This window comes from Zootoca vivipara, chromosome 1 (genome assembly GCF_963506605.1).
Source record: "Zootoca vivipara chromosome 1, rZooViv1.1, whole genome shotgun sequence".
Taxonomy (NCBI): domain Eukaryota; kingdom Metazoa; phylum Chordata; class Lepidosauria; order Squamata; family Lacertidae; genus Zootoca; species Zootoca vivipara.
Window position 1 is genome coordinate 107,206,991 of NC_083276.1, and position 24,502 is coordinate 107,231,492.

General features: G+C 47.9%; 1 protein-coding gene across 2 annotated transcripts in view; it reads right to left on the reverse strand.

Moving 5' to 3' along the window:
- Positions 1-15,367: 15,367 nt before the first annotated feature.
- Positions 15,368-24,502, reverse strand: part of LOC118093456 (prolyl endopeptidase FAP) — a 47,588-nt gene continuing 38,453 nt past the window's right edge. Inside the window, exons 23-27 of one of the 2 annotated variants that reach the window (XM_035132580.2) lie at positions 20,358-20,457; positions 17,954-18,018; positions 16,975-17,047; positions 16,598-16,671; positions 15,368-15,774 (exon numbers count right to left, since the gene is read on the reverse strand). In XM_035132580.2, the coding sequence (XP_034988471.1) occupies positions 15,676-15,774; positions 16,598-16,671; positions 16,975-17,047; positions 17,954-18,018; positions 20,358-20,457 (411 nt within the window). In that variant the 3' untranslated portion in view covers positions 15,368-15,675. The remainder of the gene's footprint in view (positions 15,775-16,597; positions 16,672-16,974; positions 17,048-17,953; positions 18,019-20,357; positions 20,458-24,502) is intronic. The other variant, XM_035132591.2, reaches the window with a different exon arrangement.

Sequence of the window (24,502 nt, forward strand, 5' to 3'; positions counted from 1 at the left end):
GCAGATCCACAGATAGGCAGCAGGTGGCGCACATTGTGCGATGTCTTTCACGTGGCTGTCCGGCCTTTTCGTAACGGGATTGCAACCGAAACTCAGAAGGATTGTTTCAGTTGATTGGAAAACCTACACCCAATTTCTTTTCTTCTGCTTGTACTTGGTCATATCCGGCACAAAACACAAGGAGTCCCATGGCACCTTAAAGAAGAGCACATAAAGCTTTTCTGAGTGAGATATCTCTTCTTCAGATGTCTGGTGGAAGTTTAACCCAGCATAAATGTAATCCAGTTAAAATGATCTGGCTCAAAGGAGAAAAAGACTTGCTCGTACCTAGTCACAGTTGTGTGGAAGTGAGGGTTTTGGCTGCTACACATTGCACCTTTAATGCATATTCAAAGCACTGTAGTTTACCCCTCACAGAGTTTCAATTCCAAGCAGTGTTTAACGAACTAGAGTGCCCAGTTTTCTAAAAAGGGGGAAATGTGCTTCAAATGTGCACAATCAGCTATAAAAACCTTCTGGGCTTCTGCCAAGTGACTACCCCCTTAGCCTCCCTACTTTAAGATTGGAAGCCGCCCAGATGGACGGGTACAAATTAATAATAATAATAATAATAATAATAATAATAATAATAATAATCCAGGATTCTCATCTGAATTATTTTACTGGCCTATTTCCCAAGCTACGTTTTGGTATTTGTGGATCATTTATTTATTTCCCACTGTGTGGTGTAGTGGTTAAGAGCAGTAGACTCGTAATCTGGGGAACCGGGTTCGCTCCTCCACATGCAGCTGCTGGGTGACCTTGGGTCACACTTCTCTGAAGTCTCTCAGCCCCGCTCCCCTCACAGAGTGTTTGTTGTGGGAGAGGACGGGAAAGGAGAAAGTTAGCCGCTTTGGGACTCCTTAGGGTAGTGATAAAGCGGGATATCAAATCCAAACTCTTCTTCTTCTCTTCTTTCGCCTTCAGGTTTTTAATGTTATTAAAACATAACATGGAGGCACACACAGCATTGACATGCAGAGCCACACAACCTTCAACCTCAGGTGATTCATTCCAGCTGAAAAGGGAAGCTGTAGTGGATCCCACCGCTGTATGCCAATTGTGGCAGATCCAAACCACGTACACACCCAATAATAACTACCACAGGTTATCTTTTCGGATTTTGTGTGAGGGAAAACTTTGGTACTTGGAAACTCAGGCAGAAGCCGAACAAATAAGTAAGATTTATTTAACAGAACAAAGTGGATAAAACAAAAGAGGTATCAGGATGTCATGTTCTTTCAGAAAACAGTTAACTTGTTTAATATTTATGCTAGGACTAATGGATGTTACAGCTTCTTTTAAACTTCCGTTGCTTATGTTATTGCACTTCAGGTAGATACTATAGGTTTCTAAACTAGACAGTAAATGCTCAGCTTATTTCCAGCTGTTTCACTTCAGTTCCTTAACTCAGTTGTTGCATAAGCGTTCCAGCTTAATACTTCAGTTCTTATCGAAGGTGGTACTTTCTGTCAGTTACCCAACCATTTGACAACCACACTCCTGAGGTACTCCAAATAGTACAACAGACCCAGGGATCACCACAACCCTCATAACTGGTTTGGGAGTCTTCTCTTTCTAGAAAATCTTTCCTCTCCTGACTGGAATAAGATCCAAGTAGACTGCATCCTCCCAGCATCTACTTCTCCTCTCTCAAACTCAGCCGCCCAGTTAACTTATGTCTGAATACTCTCCCAAGACACTAAAACCTGTCTTCCTATCTAAGCTAAGAGACTCCGGATATGAGACTATACTATGAAGCATCTTGTCTTTGTTGGTTGAAGGAATGGATGACATTAAAGAATTCACATGTTCTAGACTTAGAAGGTCATGATAATATTTTTGGCTATTGTAGATATTTTCCTCAGGGTGGATGTAACGCACAGAGACTACTGTAAGTCTCCCTCCAAAAACTATCTCTCAAACTAAACCATATCTCTATCTGAACATTCTCTCAGAAACTTCTTCTTTTATTCTCCCTCCCAAAGGGCTGCTCTACCCATCTCTGACTAGCTGTCTTGATAGCCAATCAGAGAGAAGCTCAAGTCCTCTGGTGGAATTCTGAGGCACTGCATCACCTGACTATGGTCTGACTTTGCTGTCTGTCACAGAAGGGTTCATCGCCTTCTATTTGTTTGTCACATCAGATGACCAGGGAGGGGACATTTAGCTCGGTTCCCTCCCTGTGCCTGCTTTAAATTTCCACTCTCTTTGCCTCTGCATCCCAAATTTGTGGGGGGGGGGCAGTATCTTTGCAGGCCATAAAAAATTGTTTTGCAGGCTCCCCCCCCCGCACACAATGGATAGGATTGCAGCCTAACTGCGAGCAACATATTTCTTTTTTAATCCACCACAGTCAGAGCTTGAAGTTGGCTACTTTCAATTTACGCAAGCAAAGGACTTTGTGCCCTGAAAGTACTTCTGACTGTAGTTTCAGAAAATGAAAATTTAATGGAAAATAATAGGCAGCAGCAAAACAGGAATAATCTCATTTAACTGCAAGTGATTAGAGCATTTTGGCAAAATGTACTAAACATCTGCACCCTCTGATTGCAAGCTTGTTAGGCACGCTGGGAAAAAGGAAGATAAAATGGGATATAGATGTGATTTGATTCTCTTGATGACAAAACATGAAGTCACTAACATCTTGGTTGACTGAGGGTGCTTTTCCACAGTCAATCATTCTGGCAGACCAAGGCTCAATATTCAGACGTGAGTCTTACTGGGTTCAACGAGTGTATAAGATTGCAACCTTAAAAACCTGGAGCAATTTCCTGAAGCTGGGCACCATCTTGCTGCACACAGCTTTGTGTTGGGAGATATATAAATACAGTAAAAACACTAAATATAACACCGAATATAAATACAGTAAAAACACTAAAGAAAAACAAACACAAGCAAACAGTTGATTAAAATATAAGTTAGAATACAGGTCAAAATGCAGCTTAAAATGCAGCCTCGTTTTCGTGGTAGCCCATAGATCAAAGCCATAAGGAGAGAAAGCATCCCACTCGGTTCCATGAAGAAGCTTCTTGCTCCATGGACTTTCTTGCTCAAATGTTTCAGTTAAAATTCCCAGAGCTGCAGACAGGGATAGAAGGACCTGTCCATTTCTGGCCTCTCTGTTCCTCTGTGTGTTCCAGTGTGGTGTAGTGGTTAAGAGCGGTGGACTCGTATTCTCGTGAACTGGGTTCGCTTCCCCGCTCCTCCACATACAGCTGCTGGGTGACCTGGGTTAGTCACACTTCTCTGAGGTCTCTCAGCACCACTCACCCCACAGAGTGTTTGTTGTGGGGGAGGAAGGGAAAGGAGAATGTTAGCCACTTTGAGACTCCTTGTTGTTGTTGTTGTTGTTGTTGTTGTTGTAGTCATTTAGTCGAGTCCGACTCTTCGTGACCACATGGACCAGAGCACACCAGGCACTCCTGTCTTCCACTGCCTCCCGCAGCTTGGTCAAACTCATGAGACTCCTTAGGGTAGTGATAAAGCAGGATATCAAATCCAAGCTCTCCTCCTCCTCCTCCTCTTTTTTCCAGTCTGAAATTCAGCTCTCCACATTTTGTAGCATTTTGTGTTTTTAAAAAATTGTTATCTTAAAAAAATTCTCATGATTCTTTTCCAGCATTTTAGTGCAACCCCCCCTCCCCCCCGATAAATACATTTCACTATGTGGTTTTGACTAAGGTACACATTTGTGCAAGCAATTTCCCCTAACATGGTGGATTTTAGTATGTATTTTCACTAATACCTTCACTTTTATGCATATTTACCCCTGATGTTTTATGTTGTGAACTACCGTGAGCTCTACAGATGTTCGGCGGTATACAAATTAAACAAACCAACCAATTATATAATGCATTTTTTGTAAACATTGGTTGGTTTACAATATGGGTAAGCAAACTAAAGCCCAGGGGCCAGATCTGGCCCAATCGCCTTCTAAATCCGGCCTGTGGACCCAGGCGCATAGGAAGAGGGGGGCGATGGGGGCGCACTGCCCCAGGCAGCGAGATCCTGGAAGGGTGCCATCATGGCTGGCCCCCGCCCGCGCTGGGCGCCCTGCCCCGCAGGCGGCACGCCACACCCCCAGAATGCGCACCCCCCCAGAAAGCATGCCACGCCCCTGCGGGCGGCACACTCCGCCCTGGGATGCGCGCCAGCCCCGCTCCCGCCTGCTCTCCGCCCCGGTGACGGAGCATGAAGCTCTGCCACTGTGTGGACAGTCCAGGAATCAGCGTGTTTTCACATGAGTAGAATGTGTGCTTTCATTTAAAATGCATCTCTGGGTTATTTGTGGGGCATAGGAATTTGTTCATTTTTTCTCTCTTTTCAAAATATAGTCCACCCTACCCACCCACCCCGGTCTGAGGAACAGTGGACTGGCCCCCTGCTGAAAAAGTTTGCTGACCCCTGGTTTACAAGACCTGCGTTGCAGAATTCAGATGAGTTTGAACTTCAAAGGCCAGCAGCATTTCTGTTTGCATATTGTTTCAAAACGTGTGAATTTGATTGATTTGGCTTTAAATGTGAACTGAATCGAATTTCTTCTTCACCTCTGGTTGCAAGTGTTCCTTTGCTGCTGCTTTTTGTTGGCTGTGTGTGCTTCTGCACATTACAGGTTGCTAAATTCCTAGATGTCTCAATTGTTTCATTTGAATTTTTCCTGCCCTAGAGGAGGGGGAAAAAAGGTCTAAAGGAATTTGGCCGTGGCAGCCTGTGTAAATCATTACAAATCTGACCTCACTCCTTCTTCTAACAGGCGACACAAATCTCTTTTGCTAGAGGGCCTCTCTGATTTGTTCTTAAAGCAACAGTACCAATATATTGCAGTTATTATGAGTTAAATCTGGGAGACCTATTAAATCTGCAGTGCCTCATTTACTCAGTCGCTTGGAGTTCCCCCCTGCTGCTCGCAGCATTTGAATTTAATTTGCTCAGCATGCACAGTACCCCCCCCCCTGCTCAAAAGACTTGATCCAAACCTGCCTGTTCAAGTTAAATGTTAAATCTCTCTAAGGAAGACCCCAAAGGAACACAATGCACCAACGTCCTCTTGGTAAGCTTCTTGCATGGCCCACCAATGAAGTGTGTTCAGCGGCCTTATTTTATGTGGGCATTTGCTTACACATCCCCTCCAAAAGAAGACATAGGTTTGTGTTGAAATTGTACATGTTTTTTTTATGTATAAATGCACATTTGGAAAGAATTGCTGTAATTTTTAAAATAGAAATAGTGGTACCTCGACTTACGAAGACGATCCGTTCCGCGGCCGTCTTCGTAAGTCAAAGTCTTCGGATGTTGAAGCGCCCATTCTGCACATGTGCGAAGTACGATTTCACGCTTCTGCGCATGCGCCGACTGCGCACGCCGCTTTTGTGCAGGTGCAGAACGCATGCGCGGGGTGCGCAAGCTGAAAAGACTTCCAGGGTGATCGACTTCGGAAGTCGAGTCGTTCGGATGTCAAGGTACCACTGTACAACCTGCCATTGTTGGGAAGACTACAACCAGGTGACCGTGTCTGCTTAGCCTGCTATCAAGGTTATTGTTTCTCCTTTCTTGTGATTTGTTTATCTCTTTTAAAAATTTTTTTTTATATTTTTCAATGTTACTATTTTCATAACCACATTTTGGGAATGGTACAGACGGAAGAACCCAGCAGCTAGGATTTTGTTAGCCCAGAAATGGCGGGTGAGAGAAGAAGAAGATCAAGTATATAAAGAAGAATAGAAAAATTTTATGGAGTAAACCTTAGTAGGATTAAGGTGAATTTAACAGCATAACACATAACAAAGGAATAAAAAAGGAATAAGGGAGTTAAATGAATATAGAATAATAGGTGGGATAGGTGGGGAAATCAACGGAACCAGGGAAGGGGGAAGAAGGGAAGTTGGAAATAATTGGTTTATTTTAAAGAAAGATATAAATGGGGAAACCTTTATTTTAATGTGAACGTGCTGATTGGTTTGTCTCTTAAAGCCAGACAACCGTACAAAACTGGTATTACTTCAAATAGAGCAGGGAAGAAGATTCTTTCTGGCCCGACTTGGACAGGTGGGAGGGACAACCCACCTGTCATTCAGCTGACATAATGACATCAGGCGATTGTCCTGCCCACTTGTCCAAGTCCCTTGTGCAGCATTTCTGAGGTGTCCGGCAGTCGGCTGGTTGCCAGGCGTTTGGGAAACATACGGTAGCACATTGGACTTTGCCAGCCCTGTGCTCAGCACTTGGGAAACCCCAACCATACAGCCAGCAATGTTGCTTTCTGCAGGGGAATCATAGAATCGGAAGAGACCACAAGGCCCATCCAGTCCAACCCCCTGCCAAGCAGGAAACACCATCAAAGCATTCCTGACAGATGGCTGTCAAGCCTCCGCTTAAAGACCTCCAAAGGAGGAGACTCCACCACACTCCTTGGCAGCAAATTCCACTGTCGAGAGCTGTTTGAGAGCAGTAAGAGCTGTTCGACAGTGGAATTTGCTGCCAAGGAGTGTGGTGGAGTCTCCTCCTTTGGAGGTCTTTAAGCGGAGGGGACCAGCTGCGCAGTTCAGTTCCCCGCAGGGAACTCGGCTGTGCAGCCAATCCAATGGGCTTCCATTTACTTCTCATCAGCTTATGTCACATATGACTTCTGATGTGCTGCTGGTGGCCATGGTTTTGTGATGACAGCCTCACGGGCCAAACCGGGACCTCTGCCAGAGGTTTCCCGCTCCTGCAATATAGGATTGTCCTCTAAAGTAGAGCACATGGGCTGCCTAGCTATAGCTCCCTACCAAGACTGCAGCCTAAACCCTCATTGATCTGGGAGAAAGCTCCAGTAAATTCAGTAGGATTTATTTCTGCGTAGACGTAGTTAGGACTGTGTATATATTATTGCAACTTCACTGCACCAAACTGGAACTGCCATTGGATTTCGTCACATGTGAAACCTCACGTTTCATTCAGAAGTTCCCGCCTAGACCAAACATGCAAGGAATTTCAAGGGAGGTGAAGATCGGATTAAAAGAAACCTTAGGAAAGTTTTTGCCACCATAATAGTGGTAGAAAAGCTGTATCGGTTCAAGGGATCAGAGGCTTGGGCTGTGTTACTTCCATCTCCTCCCCTGTTTGCAAAGTTACGGTGCTAATGGGAGAGACGTTGCTGCCAGTCTCCTTACGGAACCTATATAATCACTCCTTAAATTAGTGCTCTTCTGTGTTGTATTTGCTTTTTTTTAATGTTAACTTTCTCTGAGCTATAATTCTCCCCCCCTTTAACAATTGGAGCAGCTGAATTCTAATTACATTACCAACAAAAAGCTCATTAACGCCCTTAATTGGCAGCGCTTCCAAAAAACCTTTTTGCTGAATTTAATATTTTCTAAAAGAGTTCCTATCAGAGTTTAATTTAATCATCAAAAACAGCTTGGCAGAGGCATTTACATAAAGACGTGTCTGTTGTCTGAAAAGTTTTCTCATGGCAGGAGAATCAGATGGGCTGAAACAAAACAAAATAGCTGTAGCCGCACAGCAAGTCAACTCCCTACCTCTGCAGTTTTAGCTCAGTAGACCGGAGGCAGCCAACATGGGGCCCTGAGGATGCTGTTGGATTCTGGGTCCCATCAACCCCACCCAGCTTGGCCAAAGATCATGGATGATGGCAGCTGGAATCCAACAACATCTGGATAGCTACCATATCAGGAACAGAGGGAGCTGACTTGTACCGGGTCAGACTAGCTCTGTACCAGGTATCCCCAAACTGCAGCCCTCCAGATGTTTTGGCCTACAACTCCCAGCATCCCTAGCTAACAGGACCAGTGGTCAGGGATCATGGGAATTGTAGTTCAAAACATCTGGAGGGCCGAAGTTTGGGGATGCCTGCTCTATACTGTCTACACCAGTGATGGCCAAACTCGGCCCTCCAGCAGTTTTGGGACTGCAATTCCCATCATCCCTGACCATTGGTCCTGTTAGCTAGGGATGATGGGAGTTGTATTCCTAAAACAGCTGGAGGGCCAAGTTTGGCCATCACTGGTCTACGCTGATAGCTCTCCAGGGTTTCAGGCAGGGTTCTCTCCCGGCCCAACCTGGAGATTGAGCCTGGGACATTCTGCATGCAAAGCAGGTGCTCTACCACTGAGTCATGGCCCACTTGATTGCTATTTCTCATTGCAATGATTCATTTGTGCTACATGGGCTTCCTTTAATTTCACCGGAGGACAATCCTATGGCCTCCAACAGAGCGTCATGACAGCAAGAGAACAGATCTCCACCTGACCTCAGAGGTCTTGCCTCATAAGCCTCCTTTCGCAGGTGCAGAGACTTGAGCCGGGGGGTGAGTGGGTAACAGCAAACAGTGTGTGTGCTGAGAGTAGATCAGGGGATCCAAAGGCCTCAAACTCCTCAGACACATCCTCAGAAAAAGGGAAGGGAAGACATCAGCTGTGGAGCTGGTTGGAGCTGATTTGGGACTGTGGAGAGGGGAAAGCTGGGGGGGTGGAACACAGTGCCCCCCCCTGAAAAGGAGAAGACCAGAGAAACAACACCATCATCTGCCTTAGGAGAGCCCAGTAAGGCTTTGGATTTGACAGTCCCTCCCTTTGGAATCCTAAAGGCGTTCACATTACTGCCCTAGAGTTTCTGCCGGTGCATTTCACAGCGCTTCCCCCACAGCTACTCACACCAGCACAGATTAATTAGCAGCAGATTCGTTTCCATTTGTGCATACGCCGGAGGGCACTGAATGGCGGGAATGTCTTTACGGTGTTTGTCTCATTGGCTGGAGATGAATTAGGAACGGTTTAAGGACTCCCATTAATTGGCGTGGAGCTGGTTTGAGAAACAACGTATGAAACAGGAGTATTTCACAACAAAGGACAGGATGCATATGTGTCACAGTGGCCGGAGTGGACTACTTCAGAGTAACGACGCTACGCAGCTCTGCATTTTATTCTTTTATTGGTGCTGCGTATTTACAGTGCTAAAGTCATTGCTATTTACACGGAGTGATGTGATCAGTCGGTTTCAGAACCTCCTAATGGCTTTTGGCGCGTCTTTCTCCAACACAAAAGCTTTGGCAGACCCATCCTCTTTCCCCTCCTCTTTCTGCGTAATTCCGGAGTTGGGGGGATGGGTCTCCCCCCCTTATTCGCCCCTTCCTGTCCCACCTGGGACCCTGGCTCCTCTACCCTGCCTGAGCCTCGGCCCCGACTTCCTGCTTCCCCACTGGCATCGGAACTCTCTCTGCTTTCCCCTGTGCTCGGGGATGGGCTTGAACTCAGGAGGGGAGGGACTTCGCGATATCCCCTGTCCCTCACATCCACCCCCCTCCCAAGCTCTCCCTCACCCCTCCCCAGGTCCCCCCCAGGTGTCGGTGACGACTGGAAGCCTAAGAACTCAGTACCTTCCGAGCCCGTTGGTGTGAACACCTCCCCCCAGTCCTGCAAGCCCCCCCCTTCCGCCTGGGAGGATGGGAATCCCAAAAAGTCCGTGGCGTCAGAGCTGGTGGGGGTAAAAATGTTCTGCCAATCTGCTCCTTCCTCTGACTGGGTGGATCTCGGTGACACCCATACCTCATCCTCTGGTTCCTCAAACTCCGCTTCCCAGCGCCATGGTGAACTGCTCTCCCGTGCTTCCTCCCCCTCCCCCTCCCTTTCCATGTGCCAGGGTTTGGGTCTATGGGGAAAGAGGGCGTGAAATTCTTCTACCAGGAATTCCTCCTGTATCTGAGTGGCTGGGACCCATTCATTCTGGGACGGTGGAGCATCCTCCCATGCCATGAGGTACTCCAGTCCCCCCACCCCCCACCTTGAATCCAGGATGGCCGTGGCCTCATTGAGTTGCTCCCTGCCTTCCCTCTCCCCCCCTCCCTCGGGGGTTTGTTCGCTGTCTCGGAGCCTGCTGCTTTCCCTGTACGGCGACAGCAGCGATCTATGAAACACAGGGTGCACCCTCATGTCCTCTGGCAGTGCCAGCCTGTATGCCACCGGGTTGACCTGTTGCGTGACCGTGAAGGGGCCCAACCTTCTGGGCGCCAGCTTTTTGTATCGCCCTCTGATGGGAAGGCCCTCCGAGGACAACCAAACTTTGTCCCCCACCCTAATGACCTCCCCCGGTCGCCTGTGGCGATCTGCCCCCTTCTTGTACGCTTCCTTGGCTCTCTCCAAGTGTTCTCTGAGCTGCTGGTGCACCGTCTCCAGTTCCTCTGCCCAATCCTCAGCCTGTGGGCCCTCCTCCTCCTCCTCCTCCTCCCCCTCCCTCTCTGGGAAAGATCTGAGGTCACGCCCGTAATTGGCTTTAAAGGGCGACACCCCTGTGGAGACGTGCACCGCATTGTTGTAGGCAAATTCTGCCAGTGGCAGGCGATCCACCCAGTCCGTTTGCCGCTGGCTGACGTAGCATCTCAGGTACTGCTGCAGAATGGCGTTGACCCTCTCCGCCTGTCCATTGGTCTGCGGGTGTCTAGCCGTCGACAAGCTGACCTCCACCTGCAGGAGGTTCATGAGCCGCCGCCAGAACCTGGAAACAAATTGGCGGCCACGATCCGAAATAACCCTTAAAGGTAATCCATGCAGTCTGAATACGTGATCCACAAACAGTTTGGCTGTCTCTTCTGCAGAGACCGCCCTGGCACACGGTATAAAGTGGCACATTTTGGACATGAGGTCCACCACCACCAACACTGCGGTCTTGCCCCTGGACGACGGCAGGTCTGTGATGAAGTCCATGGACACTACTTCCCACGGCCTGTGCGGTGTGGCTAAGGGCTCCAGCAAACCTGCTGGTGGCGCTCTGACCACCTTTGCCCGCTGGCAGGTGTCACAGCCCCTTACATAATCCCTCACATCCTCCCGCACCCCTGGCCACCAGAAGTGTCTCATGACTAGGTGAGCGGTTTTGTCCCTCCCAAAATGACCCGCCGTTGGGTTGTCGTGCATCTGCTTGAGGACCGTACGTCTAAGCTGGGTGGTGGGCAGGTACAGTGCACCCTTGTAGAAAAGCAGCCCCCTGCGTTCTGCAAAGTCTTTTGCCTGCTCCCCCCCCCTTCTCAGTTCTCTGAAGATGCGGTTGGCAAATTCATCCTCTGCCGTCAGTGCTGTGAGTTCTGCCTCGCTCACCACTGCTGCTCCGCAGGACCATGCTGACGGGGGGAAAATGTGCCTGGGTGCCGGTGGCGCCTCCTCCTCCATGTACTCTGGCTTGCGGGAGAGGGCATCCGCCCTGACATTCTGCTCTCCCGGGATGTAGTGTATGGAGAAGTTGAAGTTCGAGAAGAACTCTGCCCACCGTATCTGCCGCTGGTTGAGCACCCTGGCAGTTCTCCAGAACTCCAGGTTCTTGTGGTCTGTGCACACCTGGATGGGGTGCTTGGCGCCCACCAGGAAGTGTCTCCAGTGCTGGAACGCAGCGTGGATCGCAAGAAGTTCCCGATCAAACACCGTGTAGTTTCGCTCTGGCTGGGTCAACTTCCTGGAGAAGAAGGCACAGGGTCTCCACTCTCTGTTGGCGTCCAGTTGCAACAAAATGGCGCCCACAGCTTTATCAGAAGCATCTGTCTCCACGCGTAGGGGCGCGTCCTGAACCACGTGGAACAGGTTCTGGTCTGAGGCGAACACCCTCTTGAGGCTTTCAAACGCTGCTTGCGCCTCTGGTGTCCACCTGAACTTCTGCTTGCCTCTCAGGCAGTCAGTGATGGGAGCCGTAACGCGAGAGAAGTTCTTGATGAACTTCCTGTAGAAGTTGGCGAAGCCTAGTAGGCGTTGGGCATCTTTGCGCGTCCTGGGGCTGTGCCAGTCCAGGATGGCCTGCACCTTGTCCTTGTCCATCGCCAGCCCCTTGTCTGACAGCTTGTAGCCCAGGAAGTCCACCTCCTTGGTGTGAAACTTGCACTTCTCCAGCTTCACATACAGGTGGTTCTCCTTCAGGCGCTGCAACACTTCCCTGACATCTTTCACATGCTGCACTGGGTCATCGGAATAGATAAGGATGTCATCCAGGAAGACCAAGCATTTCCTGAAGAGGAGGGACCCCAGGACGTGGTGCATGAAGGCCTGGAAGCATGCTGAGCCCCCTTGCAACCCGAAGGGCATCACCAGATATTCAAAAGAGCCCAGAGGCGTGAACATCGTGGTTTTCCATTCATCGCCTTCCCGGATCCTGATCAAATTGTACGCCCCCCTCAGGTCTAGCTTGGTGAAAATCTTGCCTCTGCGTGCCGCTGTCAGGAGATCATCCACTCTGGGCATGGGGAAGGCCACTGGCTCTGTCACTGAATTCAGCCGTCTAAAATCCACCACAAGACGGCGCTGTTGCGTGTCTTTCTTGTCCACCCAGAAGACCGGGCTGCCCCCTGCTGCCTTGCTTTCTCTGATGAACCCCCGCTTGAGGTTCTTGTCGATGAAAGCGCGCAGATCCTCCAGTTCCTGGTCTGACATGGCGTACAGCTTGGCTGGGGGTATAGTTGCCCCCGGCACCAGGTTGATCTGGCAGTCAAAAGGCCTGTGTGGGGGTAGGTGGTCGGACTCCGCTTCGCTGAAGACCTCCTGCAAGTCCCAGTACGGCTTGGGTATCGCCTCACCCCCTTTGACGTGCATGGTGGCCACCGTGGCTATCGGAGGCCCCTCCCCTGGTTGGTGCTGCATGCAATGTTCCAGGCAAAAGTCCGATCCAAAAGTGATGCATCTCTGGTGCCAACTGATGGAGGGGTCATGGCGCGCCAGCCAGCTCATGCCCAAGACGATGGGGGGGTCTGAGATGGTTGTGACGTTGAATGCCAGTGTCTCTGAGTGCCTTCCCACCGTCATTCTCATGGGGGGGGGGTTTGATGAGTGATGGCCCCTCCCAGCAGCTCTCTGCCGTCAATGGTTGCCACGTGCAGGGGAAAATCCAGCTGCAGAAGCTGGATCTGGTGCTCTTCTGCAAAGTTTCTCGAGAAGAAGTTGGCTGAGGCACCACTGTCAATTAGGGCGAGGACCGTCAGGGGATAGCCATTTGGGAGCGTGAGCGTCACTTCTAGAACCACTCCTGCTCTGGGAGGGGTGGGCTGGCTCTGCTCCTCTCTGTGCGGGTGGGTGGGCTGGGGCTGTTGTCTGCTGACTGTGCCTGGCTGCTGCCCCTTGTCTCCTGCAGCCAGGCTTTCCCGTTTCCCTGCTGTGGTGCTGCATCAGTGGGGGAGGGCACAACCGTTCCCGCCTTTCCTTGCCACTCCCTGCGATGTGGGCAGTCTCTGACGAGATGCTGGGGGCAGTTGCAGAGAAAGCAATTCCCACCCCTTCCCTCCTTGCGTCTTGGCGCCGCTGGGGTTTGAAAAGCCCGCGCGCGCGCGCTATCAATCTGCATGGGTTCCTGGTCCTGACTGGCCCCAGGCGTGGCTTGAAAGGGTTGTTGGGGGAGTGGCTTCTCCTGCGACCGTGGGAACCAAGCCCGCTTTGCGCGCGTTGCTTGCTTGTCGCTCCACCGGGATTCCTGTCTCACCCCCACCGCCAGAGCCGCTTTGCTCAGCTGATCCATATTACTGGGCTTTGGACCTCTCGAGAGCTCATCCTTCACCTCCTCATGCAACCCCAAGTAGAACGCCGCTTGCATTGGGGGTGACTCTAGTTCCCACCCCAATCTGTGCACCAGCATGGTGAATTTCGCCCAATACGCGCGAACTGTCATATTTCCTTGGCGTAAATTATGAAGTTCCTCCTTAGTCTGGTCCATATGACTATCGGACGAATACATCGTTTTCAAACCTTCTAGAAATAGTTTGACATTCTTCATGCAAGGATTCTTTGTTGCGATTAACGGTCTTAGCCACTCCCTGGCTGCCCCGGTAAGGTGCTCCACAATAAACGCTACCCTGTGCTCATCATCAGGGAACTCAGCGTGGTGCAGCTCAAGAGCATACACAATCTCAGTCTCAAAGCCCTGATATTCCCTCGGGTCTCCATTGAACTTGCTTACTAGCGTCCCGGCTCTCCTTCCTGGCAGCACTTGGACTTGGGGTGCCCCTCCCGCCTTGTTTTTCTCTGCATCCAGCTTGTTTTGGAGGTCTACCGCCACCGCCCTTAATTCCTGCTCTCTTTCCTGTAGCGCTCTCACCTGTTCCGCAAGTTGTAGCCGGTCGTCCTGGACCTTCTTAGTCTCTTCTTTAGCTGCCTTCAATTCCCCCTGCGCCTGCAGCGACAGCTGCTGCAGTTCTTGCTGGGCTTGCTCCGCGATCTGCCGCCATCTCTCCGCCTCTGACACGCTCATCCCGGCAACTCCAAAGTAGCCCAAAAAGGATTAGGAGGTTGCTGTCACAGTGGCCGGAGTGGACTACTTCAGAGTAACGACGCTACGCAGCTCTGCATTTTATTCTTTTATTGGTGCTGCGTATTTACAGTGCTAAAGTCATTGCTATTTACACGGAGTGATGTGATCAGTCGGTTTCAGAACCTCCTAATGGCTTTTGGCGCGTCTTTCTCCAACACAAAAGCTTTGGCAGACCCATCCTCTTTCCCCTCCTCTTTCTGCGTAATTCCGGAGTTGGGGGGATGGGTCTCCCCCCCTTATTCGCCCCTTCCTGTCCCACCTGGGACCCTGGCTCCTCTACCCTGCCTGAGCCTCGGCCCCGACTTCCTGCTTCCCCACTGGCATCGGAACTCTCTCTGCTTTCCCCTGTGCTCGGGGATGGGCTTGAACTCAGGAGGGGAGGGACTTCGCGATATCCCCTGTCCCTCACAATATGCATTTCAGATAACGTCATGTGAGCATATATTAAAAAACCCAGCACTGGGAAGGCAGTGAGTGCACAGGAAACAGAAGTGTGCACACAGTCTAGGCTACCTTTTCCTGTAGGAACAAAGCAAGCTGCCTTATACTGAATAAGCCCATTGGTCCAATTGCCAATCCTGACTGGCAGCAGCTCCCCCAGGATTTGAGGCGGACCATATTTTACCTGGAGCTCCTAGAGCAGGCATCCCCAAACTTCAGCCCTCCAGATGTTTTGGACTACAATTCCCATCTTCCCCGACCACTGGTCCTGTTAGCTAGGGATCATGGGAGTTGTAGGCTAAAACATCTGGAGGGCCGCAGTTTGGGGATGCTTGTCCTAGAGATTGAACTTGGGATGCTCTATCACAGAGCTATGTCCCTTGCAGAAATACTCCCTTACCATAGGAGTCAGCTCTTAGGGACCGAGGGAGCATCAGCCCCTCCAATAAAATATTTGAGGGTGCTGCCCCCCCCCAAAGTTGATGGGCATTGGCATTCAAACAGTGTGCATGCACTGCATCATGTGATCGATTATGCGGGCTTACATACCCCATTATTTTATTCAAGTTGGCACCCTGCCCCTTACTCCATGATGCATGCATGCATCTGACCCATGAGGACGGAAGGAGGAAAAGAAGCAAAATGTCCAGCCTTCAAAACACTTGTTTTTGTTTTTATTTTATTGTTCATTTGTTTCCTAACAAATAAGTGTACCTGGACGCAAACTGTAATATTATTTGCTAGTGCACATGTGTCAACAAGAGACGGTCCACGCCAAGCCTTCTTCTTAATTCTCCTTTTCTTATCCTGCTTCCAGAATATGCTTAATCTGTGCAGCTCGTGTTGCTTTCTAGCAAAGCACGCGTCGTTCTGCTTGCTGTGCAGGCCCATGGAGAGGAGGGGCGGGGGGGGGGGCTCTCCTTAAGCCAGGGAAAAACACTGCTTGAGGAAATGGGTCATGTGGGTGTAGAGGTGCTTAAGAGAAAGGCCTGGAATCCCATGGTTCTGGTCAGCATACCACTGAAGAGGAAGAGAATCACGTATTTTAAACCCATAATTAATTACAGTACAGTACCAGGATCTAAAGCATCAGTGGTAGCTAGTTCTGTGAACAGCAGCCCTCCCCTCCCTGCTGCCCCCCAAATGCTGCAGGACAAACCACACTTTTGAAAAGAGTTTCAAAGGCAGTCTCAACCTGTGATATGGCACAGGGAAGGTCTGCTGTTTCAGGAACCAAAGAAGTAAACCTAGCCCTCCTCCCCAGGGGACACAATAAATATCTGTGTTTTCCCTCTTCCCATCTGCTTAAACTTGCATATAAGGAAATGGCCAGGGCTGCAGTTCCCAAAGATCCATCAGGGATCCACCTGTCTCCCAGCTTTTACAGCTAACTAGGCATTATCTATATAACCTGTTTTCAGTTACACATCTTTATTCTTGGAGCACAAAAGTAATATTGAATAGTGCACCTCTGAGCATGTACAGAGTGAGCAGAACCATTCCTATCTACTGGTATCAGAGATCAGGGAAAGGCGACTTTCAGGTATTTTGTGGTGCTTCAGGAGAAGCAGTTCATTCTCTCTCTCTCTCTCTTTGGTTGTTTTGTTTTTTCTAACAACATTTTAATGTGAAAAATGATTAGAGGGATTTCAGAGTTCTGCCCATTTAATGTTTTCAATACAATTTTTTTTAAAAAAATGCTCGAGATCCTTTAATTGGAAACTCAGCTTGGAAGTTCCTGCAAAGCATGTGCCCTCCTGCTGAACTACATACAGTCCCTGATAAACCTAATCTTGGAATGAAACCATGCAACATTATAATTAAATTGTTTGATAATATCTACCATTGCCTGGAAATCCACTTGTGCGTTGACTAAGGCTTTTGAGATCTGTGCTGAGTTCTGAAAATGTACATTATCTGAAATGATAAAGTGGGGGGGGGACTAAATTAAAATGGCTGGTTAAAAAGAAACCCCAAACACACCTGGTAAAATACCAGAAAGCATACAATTGTGCTGCATTAGACATGCCATGAGTTATTAAACTCTACAGCAGACATAGAATCATGATCAACAATGAGTCAGCTTTGTTTGATGGGCTGGAAAGAAAAACATAAAATGTATTGAGAGTACTGACCCTCATTGTGGACACAGAAGAAAGCTTAGCATTTCCTAACCAAAGTGATTTCTCAATATCTGTACTAGCTTTTCATAAACCTCACCATCTGCTGTTCCATGGATGAGAAGGTACTCCACACCACGGAAGTTCTCTGCTTTTGCCATCACTGTCGAATTCTGCATAAATGAGACATAAATGAGCTACTCAGTGGTTGCCAAACATAAAACCCTTTTATGATGGTGGCGACCATCAGCAATAAGAACTGCTTGGCCCCACAGATTCCCTACTAGGCTTCTCAGCTTTCTTCCCCATGGAAAGCTTGAACATTGGTGAAGGTCTTGGTGGCTCACTTAATTATTCTTCTATGTGATGTAGCAATTGTGATGCGCTGCTCGACATGCTGCTCACCCCCCCTCTTTTGCCTTTTTTTATTTCCCAGAGATTGCATTTTGGTGTGTTACAATTTGAAGATAAAGGGGGGGGGAATAGAAAAGGAATTTAAAGAAAGTGGCTGGATCTAGACGCACACACAAAACACAAAAAACATTTCAGGAAAACGTGTTGTCAGCCTCATAATGGGAAATCACGTTAGCGAAAGATCGAACTCTACAGTGGCACCTGGTGTCACAGTGTTATAACACAGTTAAAATGCTTTTCCTTTACTAATGTAGCTGAGTCCAGTGAAAAGAGAGAGAGAGAGAGAGAGAGAGAGAGAGAGAGAGAGAGAGAGAGAGAGAGAGAGCTTCTCTCTCTCTCTCTCTCTCTCTCTCTCTCTCTCTCTCTCTCTCTCTCTCTCTCTCAGAGGCCAGCTTCTAATTAGTAGGTCCAGACTCTGACCTTGAGTAGACAACAGTGCACAAAGTAACAAACCATTCTCATCAAACGATTTTCAACCCCTTTCCCTCCTTTCTCTTCTGCTACCGTCTTCTCTGAATCTACACTCAAGTATATATTATGGAAGCAGTGGATGGTAGAAGTGGCACACATAGCACTAAGCCAAGGAAAGAAAGGCAGGGAAGGAAGTTGAGGTTAACTGGTAAAAGGAGACGAAGAAGGAGAGGGAAATGTTTCGTTATTCTTACTCTGTAGTGCTCCAGATTGTCTTCTTTGGTTGGCAGACCCATAAAGCGCTCCGTGTAGATGGATGCTGCAAGATACAATAGCATGTTGATGACAGGATGCAAACACAAAAGTCCATATGCAAGAATGTCAATGGCTAGCAGTCACGAGGGAGAGAAGATGCTCTGCCTCCATGGATGGAAGCTGTGCGCCTCTGAATGCCAGCTGCTGGAATCCACAGAAAGGAATAGTGTTGTTGTGCTCATGTTCAGCTTGCAGGCTTCCCCTAGGCATCTGGCCAGCCACTGTGAGAACAGGTTTCTGGATTAGATGGGCCATTGGCAAGATCCAGCGAGCTCATCTTATGTCTTGAACAGCAAATGTCAGCAAGGTTTACTCCTTGCTGTGCATTCAGATGTTCAAATGCATTGCTCTTAATTTCCCACAAGGAATGTTAAAACCGGATGTTTGCCCTGCTGTAACTTGTGAACCACTGGACACAGGTCACCAGACATACATTAGTATTTCCAAAACATGGAAAGCTTTTGGAAAATCTGTGTTTCTGAGCTTTGGTGGCTCATAACAAAAGTCTTTTTTTTAAATAATAATACCATAAAATCATATATCATTAGAAAGACAATTCAATGCAGAATATAATGCAACAAAGTTTGTTGAATAACCTTTATACCATCAAAGGTTATAGCAAAATAAAAGAAGGCATACAACCCAAAAACCAAAGATAAAGGGTATTTCATAACATCTCGCCATTTAGAGTACCATTAATCACACAAATTCTCCCCACACCTTTTGCTGTCAACCAGCCCCAGAGTAGACAGCAGCAAACCTCTACAAATTCTTCTTATGCACTTTATTCCATCACTGCCAAATATGGATATCCTGTCTTCAGATTAAAAATAATTCAACATAGTTTGTTGCATTATATTCTGCATGAAATTATCTTTCTAATGCTATATAATTTTATTCTTAAAAACACTGTTATGAGCCATCGAACCTTAGAAATACAGTACAACTTTTCCTAAAAGTTTCCAGTTTTGTCCACTAGTGTATAAAATGGCCCGCAATTCATGTACAGTAGCCTTCTGAGGACTCAAAAATGAGCTGTCTGGGGCTGCAGAACTGCAGGGCAAAGCACACTACATGACTCCCAGCATAGTTGCATGTTGTGCAGTCCTGGTCGACATTAAAAGCATGATTCAGCCGAAGTTTACATTCTGAAAATCCCACTGATCTCATAGGGAAAGGAATTGAGTACATGTGCTTATCTCTCCCTCTAGCATCGCAAGAACTTAACGGTGCTTAACTCTGGCAGCACCAGACCCTAAGGAATTTGCAGAGGGAGTGTTTTTTGCTTTACTTCTGGGAATAGCTGCCTTGCAATATGGGGAAAGAATCAGCAGTAGTCGGGGCCAGTCATGGGAGGGGACTGGTGGAGCTGTACTCATAAATGTTAGGCTGGCGGTATCTTAAGGCTATGAACATCCACCAAAACAAACTCTTATTTTTTCCTTGTAAAAGGGCCACAGACAACCACGTAATTCGGTCAGTGCAAATATTTTTTTTGCAAAGGGAAGGAAAATTTATTAAGCTAACTGCTTCTTAAACCTTGTCTCGTATTCAGAACTCAGGAAGGCTATGGTGAGTGATTTTAATACAATCCTCCGTAAAATGCATAAATTGCAAGTTGGTTTCTTTATGCCAAAGAAACTTTTATTTATAAATTCAGTCTTGCTACACATGGAAATGGGTTCCTATGTGTGGATCACTGCACATATACGATGCCGCTGGAGAGGGGGGAAACCTTTGAATCTGGTCCCAAGAATTAGATACTTGGCTCCGAGTGAAGGATGGTCACTGCTGTACTTGGAAAGAGCCTCCTTGCACCCCCCTTTCCCCTACTTTCCATCCTTTTAGAGTGCAATCCTAACCATGTCTACTCGGAAGAAGCTAGCCTTGTTGAATTTGGTGGGGCTTCCTTCCCCCCAGGTAAGTGGGGTTTGGGTTGCAGTCTTAGGAAAACATGGACTCTTGCTATCGGTCAGCAGAGAGTGAGGGTGGCACACAATTTTTGTCACAATATTATTCCAAATGAAACACATTCCTTGACTGCCAGCTCAGTTTCTCTTATTTCCCCAGTACTCACTGCTGTAATAACCAGGAACTGTGCAAACCGGCCTTGGGGATTGGTGGTGGGGGGAGGGGTTTGAACCCAAAAAGGCAACCTTAGCCAAAGAGAACCATGCTCTTTTGTGTGTGTGTGTGTGTTTTGAAGAATTTGTTCCTAGCTGAGGCCAGCGGTTCCTGTAAATTTCGCAAGCGGCAGAGCACCTCACAGTGACATCATTGCTAAAACAATTCATTGTCTATGACCTGCTTTCAAGGTGTGATGTTGACAAGTTGTTTCCATACCATAATACTCCCAGCTGGAGACAGGAGCCACTGCCATCCCACACCGAAACACTCCAGTGCCGGACCCAAGTGCCAGCGAGGCAACGTAGCCGCCGTAAGACTAGGGAGAAACAGGATGGAAGTTAGTAACCTTGAAATGAAGTACTAGCTCTCTAAGAATCCAAGTGGTAAAGCACGAAAGCCAAAGGGAATATTTGCTTTGGCAGCTGAGGGTGCAACATAAGCCAAGGATTCTCCAGCATAAGTCTGAGTAATTCTCTACCAGGCACAGGGACAAGCAAATGGGTTGCGCAGTTTCTTTCCATTTATGCAGTAGCTTTCCTCGTGAGTTTGATTCCTAGGGGTTTAGTCCTTTGTGACCAGATGTTCTGCTATGCTGCTAATCTCAAAAGCGGTGAGAGGGAAAGCAGCAGTAAGGAAAAGCATCTGCAAGGCAGGTAGCGTTAAGCAATCCTCATTTCCCCAAGTGGCACCATTCCCACAGCAGCTCTAGAGCATTTAGTTTTCTTTGGATGGGACGCCACTAGAGTAATTCAATGAAGTAACTTTGTGCTGTAACTATGTACCAGGGCCAGCCCATGATGAAGCCAGGTGAGGTGGCCTCCTCAGGTGGCAGGATCTCCAGAGGCAGAAGATCACAACATAGATACAATTCCAAGCACAGTTCCAAGTGTTGGTGCTAACCTTTAAAGCCCTAAGTGGCCTCAACCCTGTATACCTGAAGAAGCATCTCCACCCCTATCAGTCAGCCTTGACACTGAGATCCACCTCCAAAGGTGTTCTGGCAGTTCCCTCACTGCAAGAAGTGAAGCTACAGGGAACCAGGCAGAGGGCCTTCTTGGAGGTGGCACCGTCCTTGTAGATAAATAACTACCGGTATACAACTTTAAGAAGACACCTGAAGGCAGTCATGTATTGAGAACTTTTTAATGCTTTATGTTTTATCATGCTTTTATATGTGCTGGAAGCTGCCCAGAGTGGCTGGGGCAACCCAGCCAGATGAGTGGGCTATAAACAATAAAATTATTATTATTAGATCTTTATTCAGGGCTGGCCCACCTAGGAAGCCTGGTGAGACGACCACCTCAGGTGGCACGGTCTACCGGGGCAGTCAATCCTGATGTTAATCTTCCTTCCCTCCTTGTTCTTGATGTGTCGCATTTCACCCTCTGGATAGGCTGGGTGGTGATACTGGGACCCAGTGCTATTTCTCTAGACAAAGTAGTGCTGTAATTCACCATAAGAGAATTCCCTTGTTCTCTTATAATGGCAATGGTGCCCACCTGAGAGGTGCTGGAACTCAATTCTGGTGGGTTCTGGCTGGAAAAATGCCCTGCTGGGTCTCAAGAGTAATTTATTATTGGGGATGTGAAATTGTCCCTCTGATCAAGATGCGCAGGAAGACCTTGAGATACAGAATGGAATCAAGGAAGCACCCCAAAGAGGAAATGTTGTAGTAATGGGTGACTACAACTACACTCACATAGACTGCTAGATACCTCTTCCAGTCACTGTGAAGAGGCAAAACCGGGTGGCCATAAAAATGTAGTAACTAAAAATAAACATTATTTGGAGTAAGGTTCATGGTGCACAGTGGGACTTGCTAACTTCTAAGTAAACATTCACAGGATTATCCCGCAAAGTTGCAATCCTATGCACGGTCACTTAGAAGCAAGCCCTACTGAACTTTGTTGTTGTTTAGTCGTTTAGTCGTGTCCAACTCTTCGTGACCCCATGGACCATAGCACGCCAGGCACTCCTGTCTTGCACTGCCTCCCGCAGTTTGGTCAAACTCATGTTCGTAGCTTCGAGAACACTGTCCAACCATCTTGTCCTCTGTCGTCCCCTTCTCCTAGTGCCCTCAATCTTTCCCAACATCAGGGTCTTTTCCAAGGATTCTTCTCTTCTCATGTGGTGGCCAAAGTATTGGAGCCTCAGCTTCACGATCTGTCCTTCCAGGGAGCACTCAGGGCTGATTTCCTCAAGAATGGATAGGTTTGATCTTCTTGCAGTCCATGGGACTCTCAAGAGTCTCCTCTTACTACTGAACTTACTCCTGAGTAAACATGTGCAGGAATGGGATGAACAAGCGGGAGCTACAAGGGACCAGCCCACTGACAACATTCCACATGGATCTTCATCAAGTGCCTTCTCAAATGAAATAAACCACAGAGCTACCGAGAGAACTCTGGTGTGTAGTAGCTAAATAAAGACTTGGAGCGTCAGAGTGCAGTGCCTTCATGCCCTGTATTCAAGACACATCATGAAGCAGGCTCAGATCATCCCACACAGTTACATAATCCTTTGCTTCTTGATCACACCCACAATGCTGAAATGCTTAGCTGCCTGCCATCTAGGGTGGAATGGAGGCTGACTCACACGTCTGCTGCCTCCTGGCAAAAAAATCGAAATTGGTCCACAGCTGGACCAGTTGACTCAGAGAGACAGAGGGCTTAGCATCTGGAAACAGCAAGAAGTAAGATATGTGTGTGTGTGTGTGTGTGTGTGTGTGTGTGTGTGTGTGTGTATTGCAGGGCACAAGGGACTGAAAGGGGAAATCTGTAAGCATAACTTCTCCCTTCCATCCTTCAGCTGATGGGTAGAAGGTAAAAAAGGTAAAGGACCCCTGGGCGGTTAAGTCCAGTCAAAGGTGACTATCGGGTTGCAGCGCTCATCTCACTTTCAGGCCGAGGGAGCTGGTGTTTGTCCACAGACAGCTTTCCGGGTCATGCAGCCAGCATGACTAAACTGCTTCTGGCGCAACAGGACACCGTTAGCCAGCGCGCACGGAATTGCTGTTTACTTTCCTGCCACGGCAGTACCTATTTATCTACGTGCACTGACGTGCTTTCAAACTGCTGGGTTGGCAGGAGCTGGGACAGAGCAACGGGAGCTCGCCATGTCATGGGGATTCGAACCTCCGACCTTCTGATTGGCAAGCCCAAGAGGCTCAGTGGTTTAGACCACTGCCACCAGCTGATGGGAATACCCCCTGAGCAGAACTTGCCTTAGAGGATGCTCCACAGTTTTTGAAGTGCCCAAAGATAATCAACGTGCTCTAAAGAATTAAAACTTAAAAGACAATTCCTTCCCATGGGCCGAAAAACTAAAATGCCAAGAAACGAGAGAGAGAGCAAAATGGAGGGGAGATGGGCAGACAGAGAAGCTTTGACACACAAATGGCTATGTCAGTCATAAAAGACAAATTATTTTGTGAACTTTCCGGGGGGAAAGAAGCATATCATTCCAATGTTATTTATGCTACTTGCCCTCCGGTGTTCTTGGGACTCGGTGAGCTTAGCAAACTCAACATGTACACCCACCCACTATTTCCCAGATACTAAGCCCAACTTCAGAATACATTATTCATAGCATCATTCAATCACACCCTGCTAGAAGAGGACGCCTATAGCTATGTCAACATTGGCCATCAGCCCAATAAATAAAATAAAATAAAGTTTGTTAACATAAGCACTCGGCACCAAAACAATAAAATAAAATAGTTTGACCTCTAGTACCAGCAAGTTTACTCTGTCCTGTATTGTGCTTCTGGGCAAGCTGCTCTTATGGGAATCCAGGCCAAGGAAGAGAAACAGGAAAAACAAGCAGTGACAGACCTAAGATAATTTTTCCTGGCAGAAGAGCGCAGTTGAAGAGAGTGAGACCATAACACTTCTTGAGAGATATAATCAGAGACTAAGTAACATTAACAAAATGGAAATCATCAGACACAAGAAATTAATTGTTGGCTAGCAACTGACTTAAGTTTGCAGGCTCTGTACTGCATCCTGTTGGGGAACTGTTCGTCCTAGGTTTAGCAAAATGCCATTAAATCATAATAGGCTCATCCAGACTTGTGCTTGTTCTACCACTCCCCCCCCCCCGGAAACCCCAATCTTCACCGCTGAATGAGAGCACGTGACAATAGGGTTCTCTGCAGATTGTTCCGATTCAGTGCTAAAGAGTAGGTTTTCCCAGGGAAAGTGGCAGGGGAAACAGAAAACTACTTGGACCCATTCTGTTTTGGGTTTCCCCTCCAACCCTCTAGAGCAGATGTGCAGGGGGAGAGGGAGAGAGAGATGAAGTCCCATTGCTCAAGCAGAAGTCCTTGTGCTTAAGAGATAATATGTTTAGATGCACGAAGC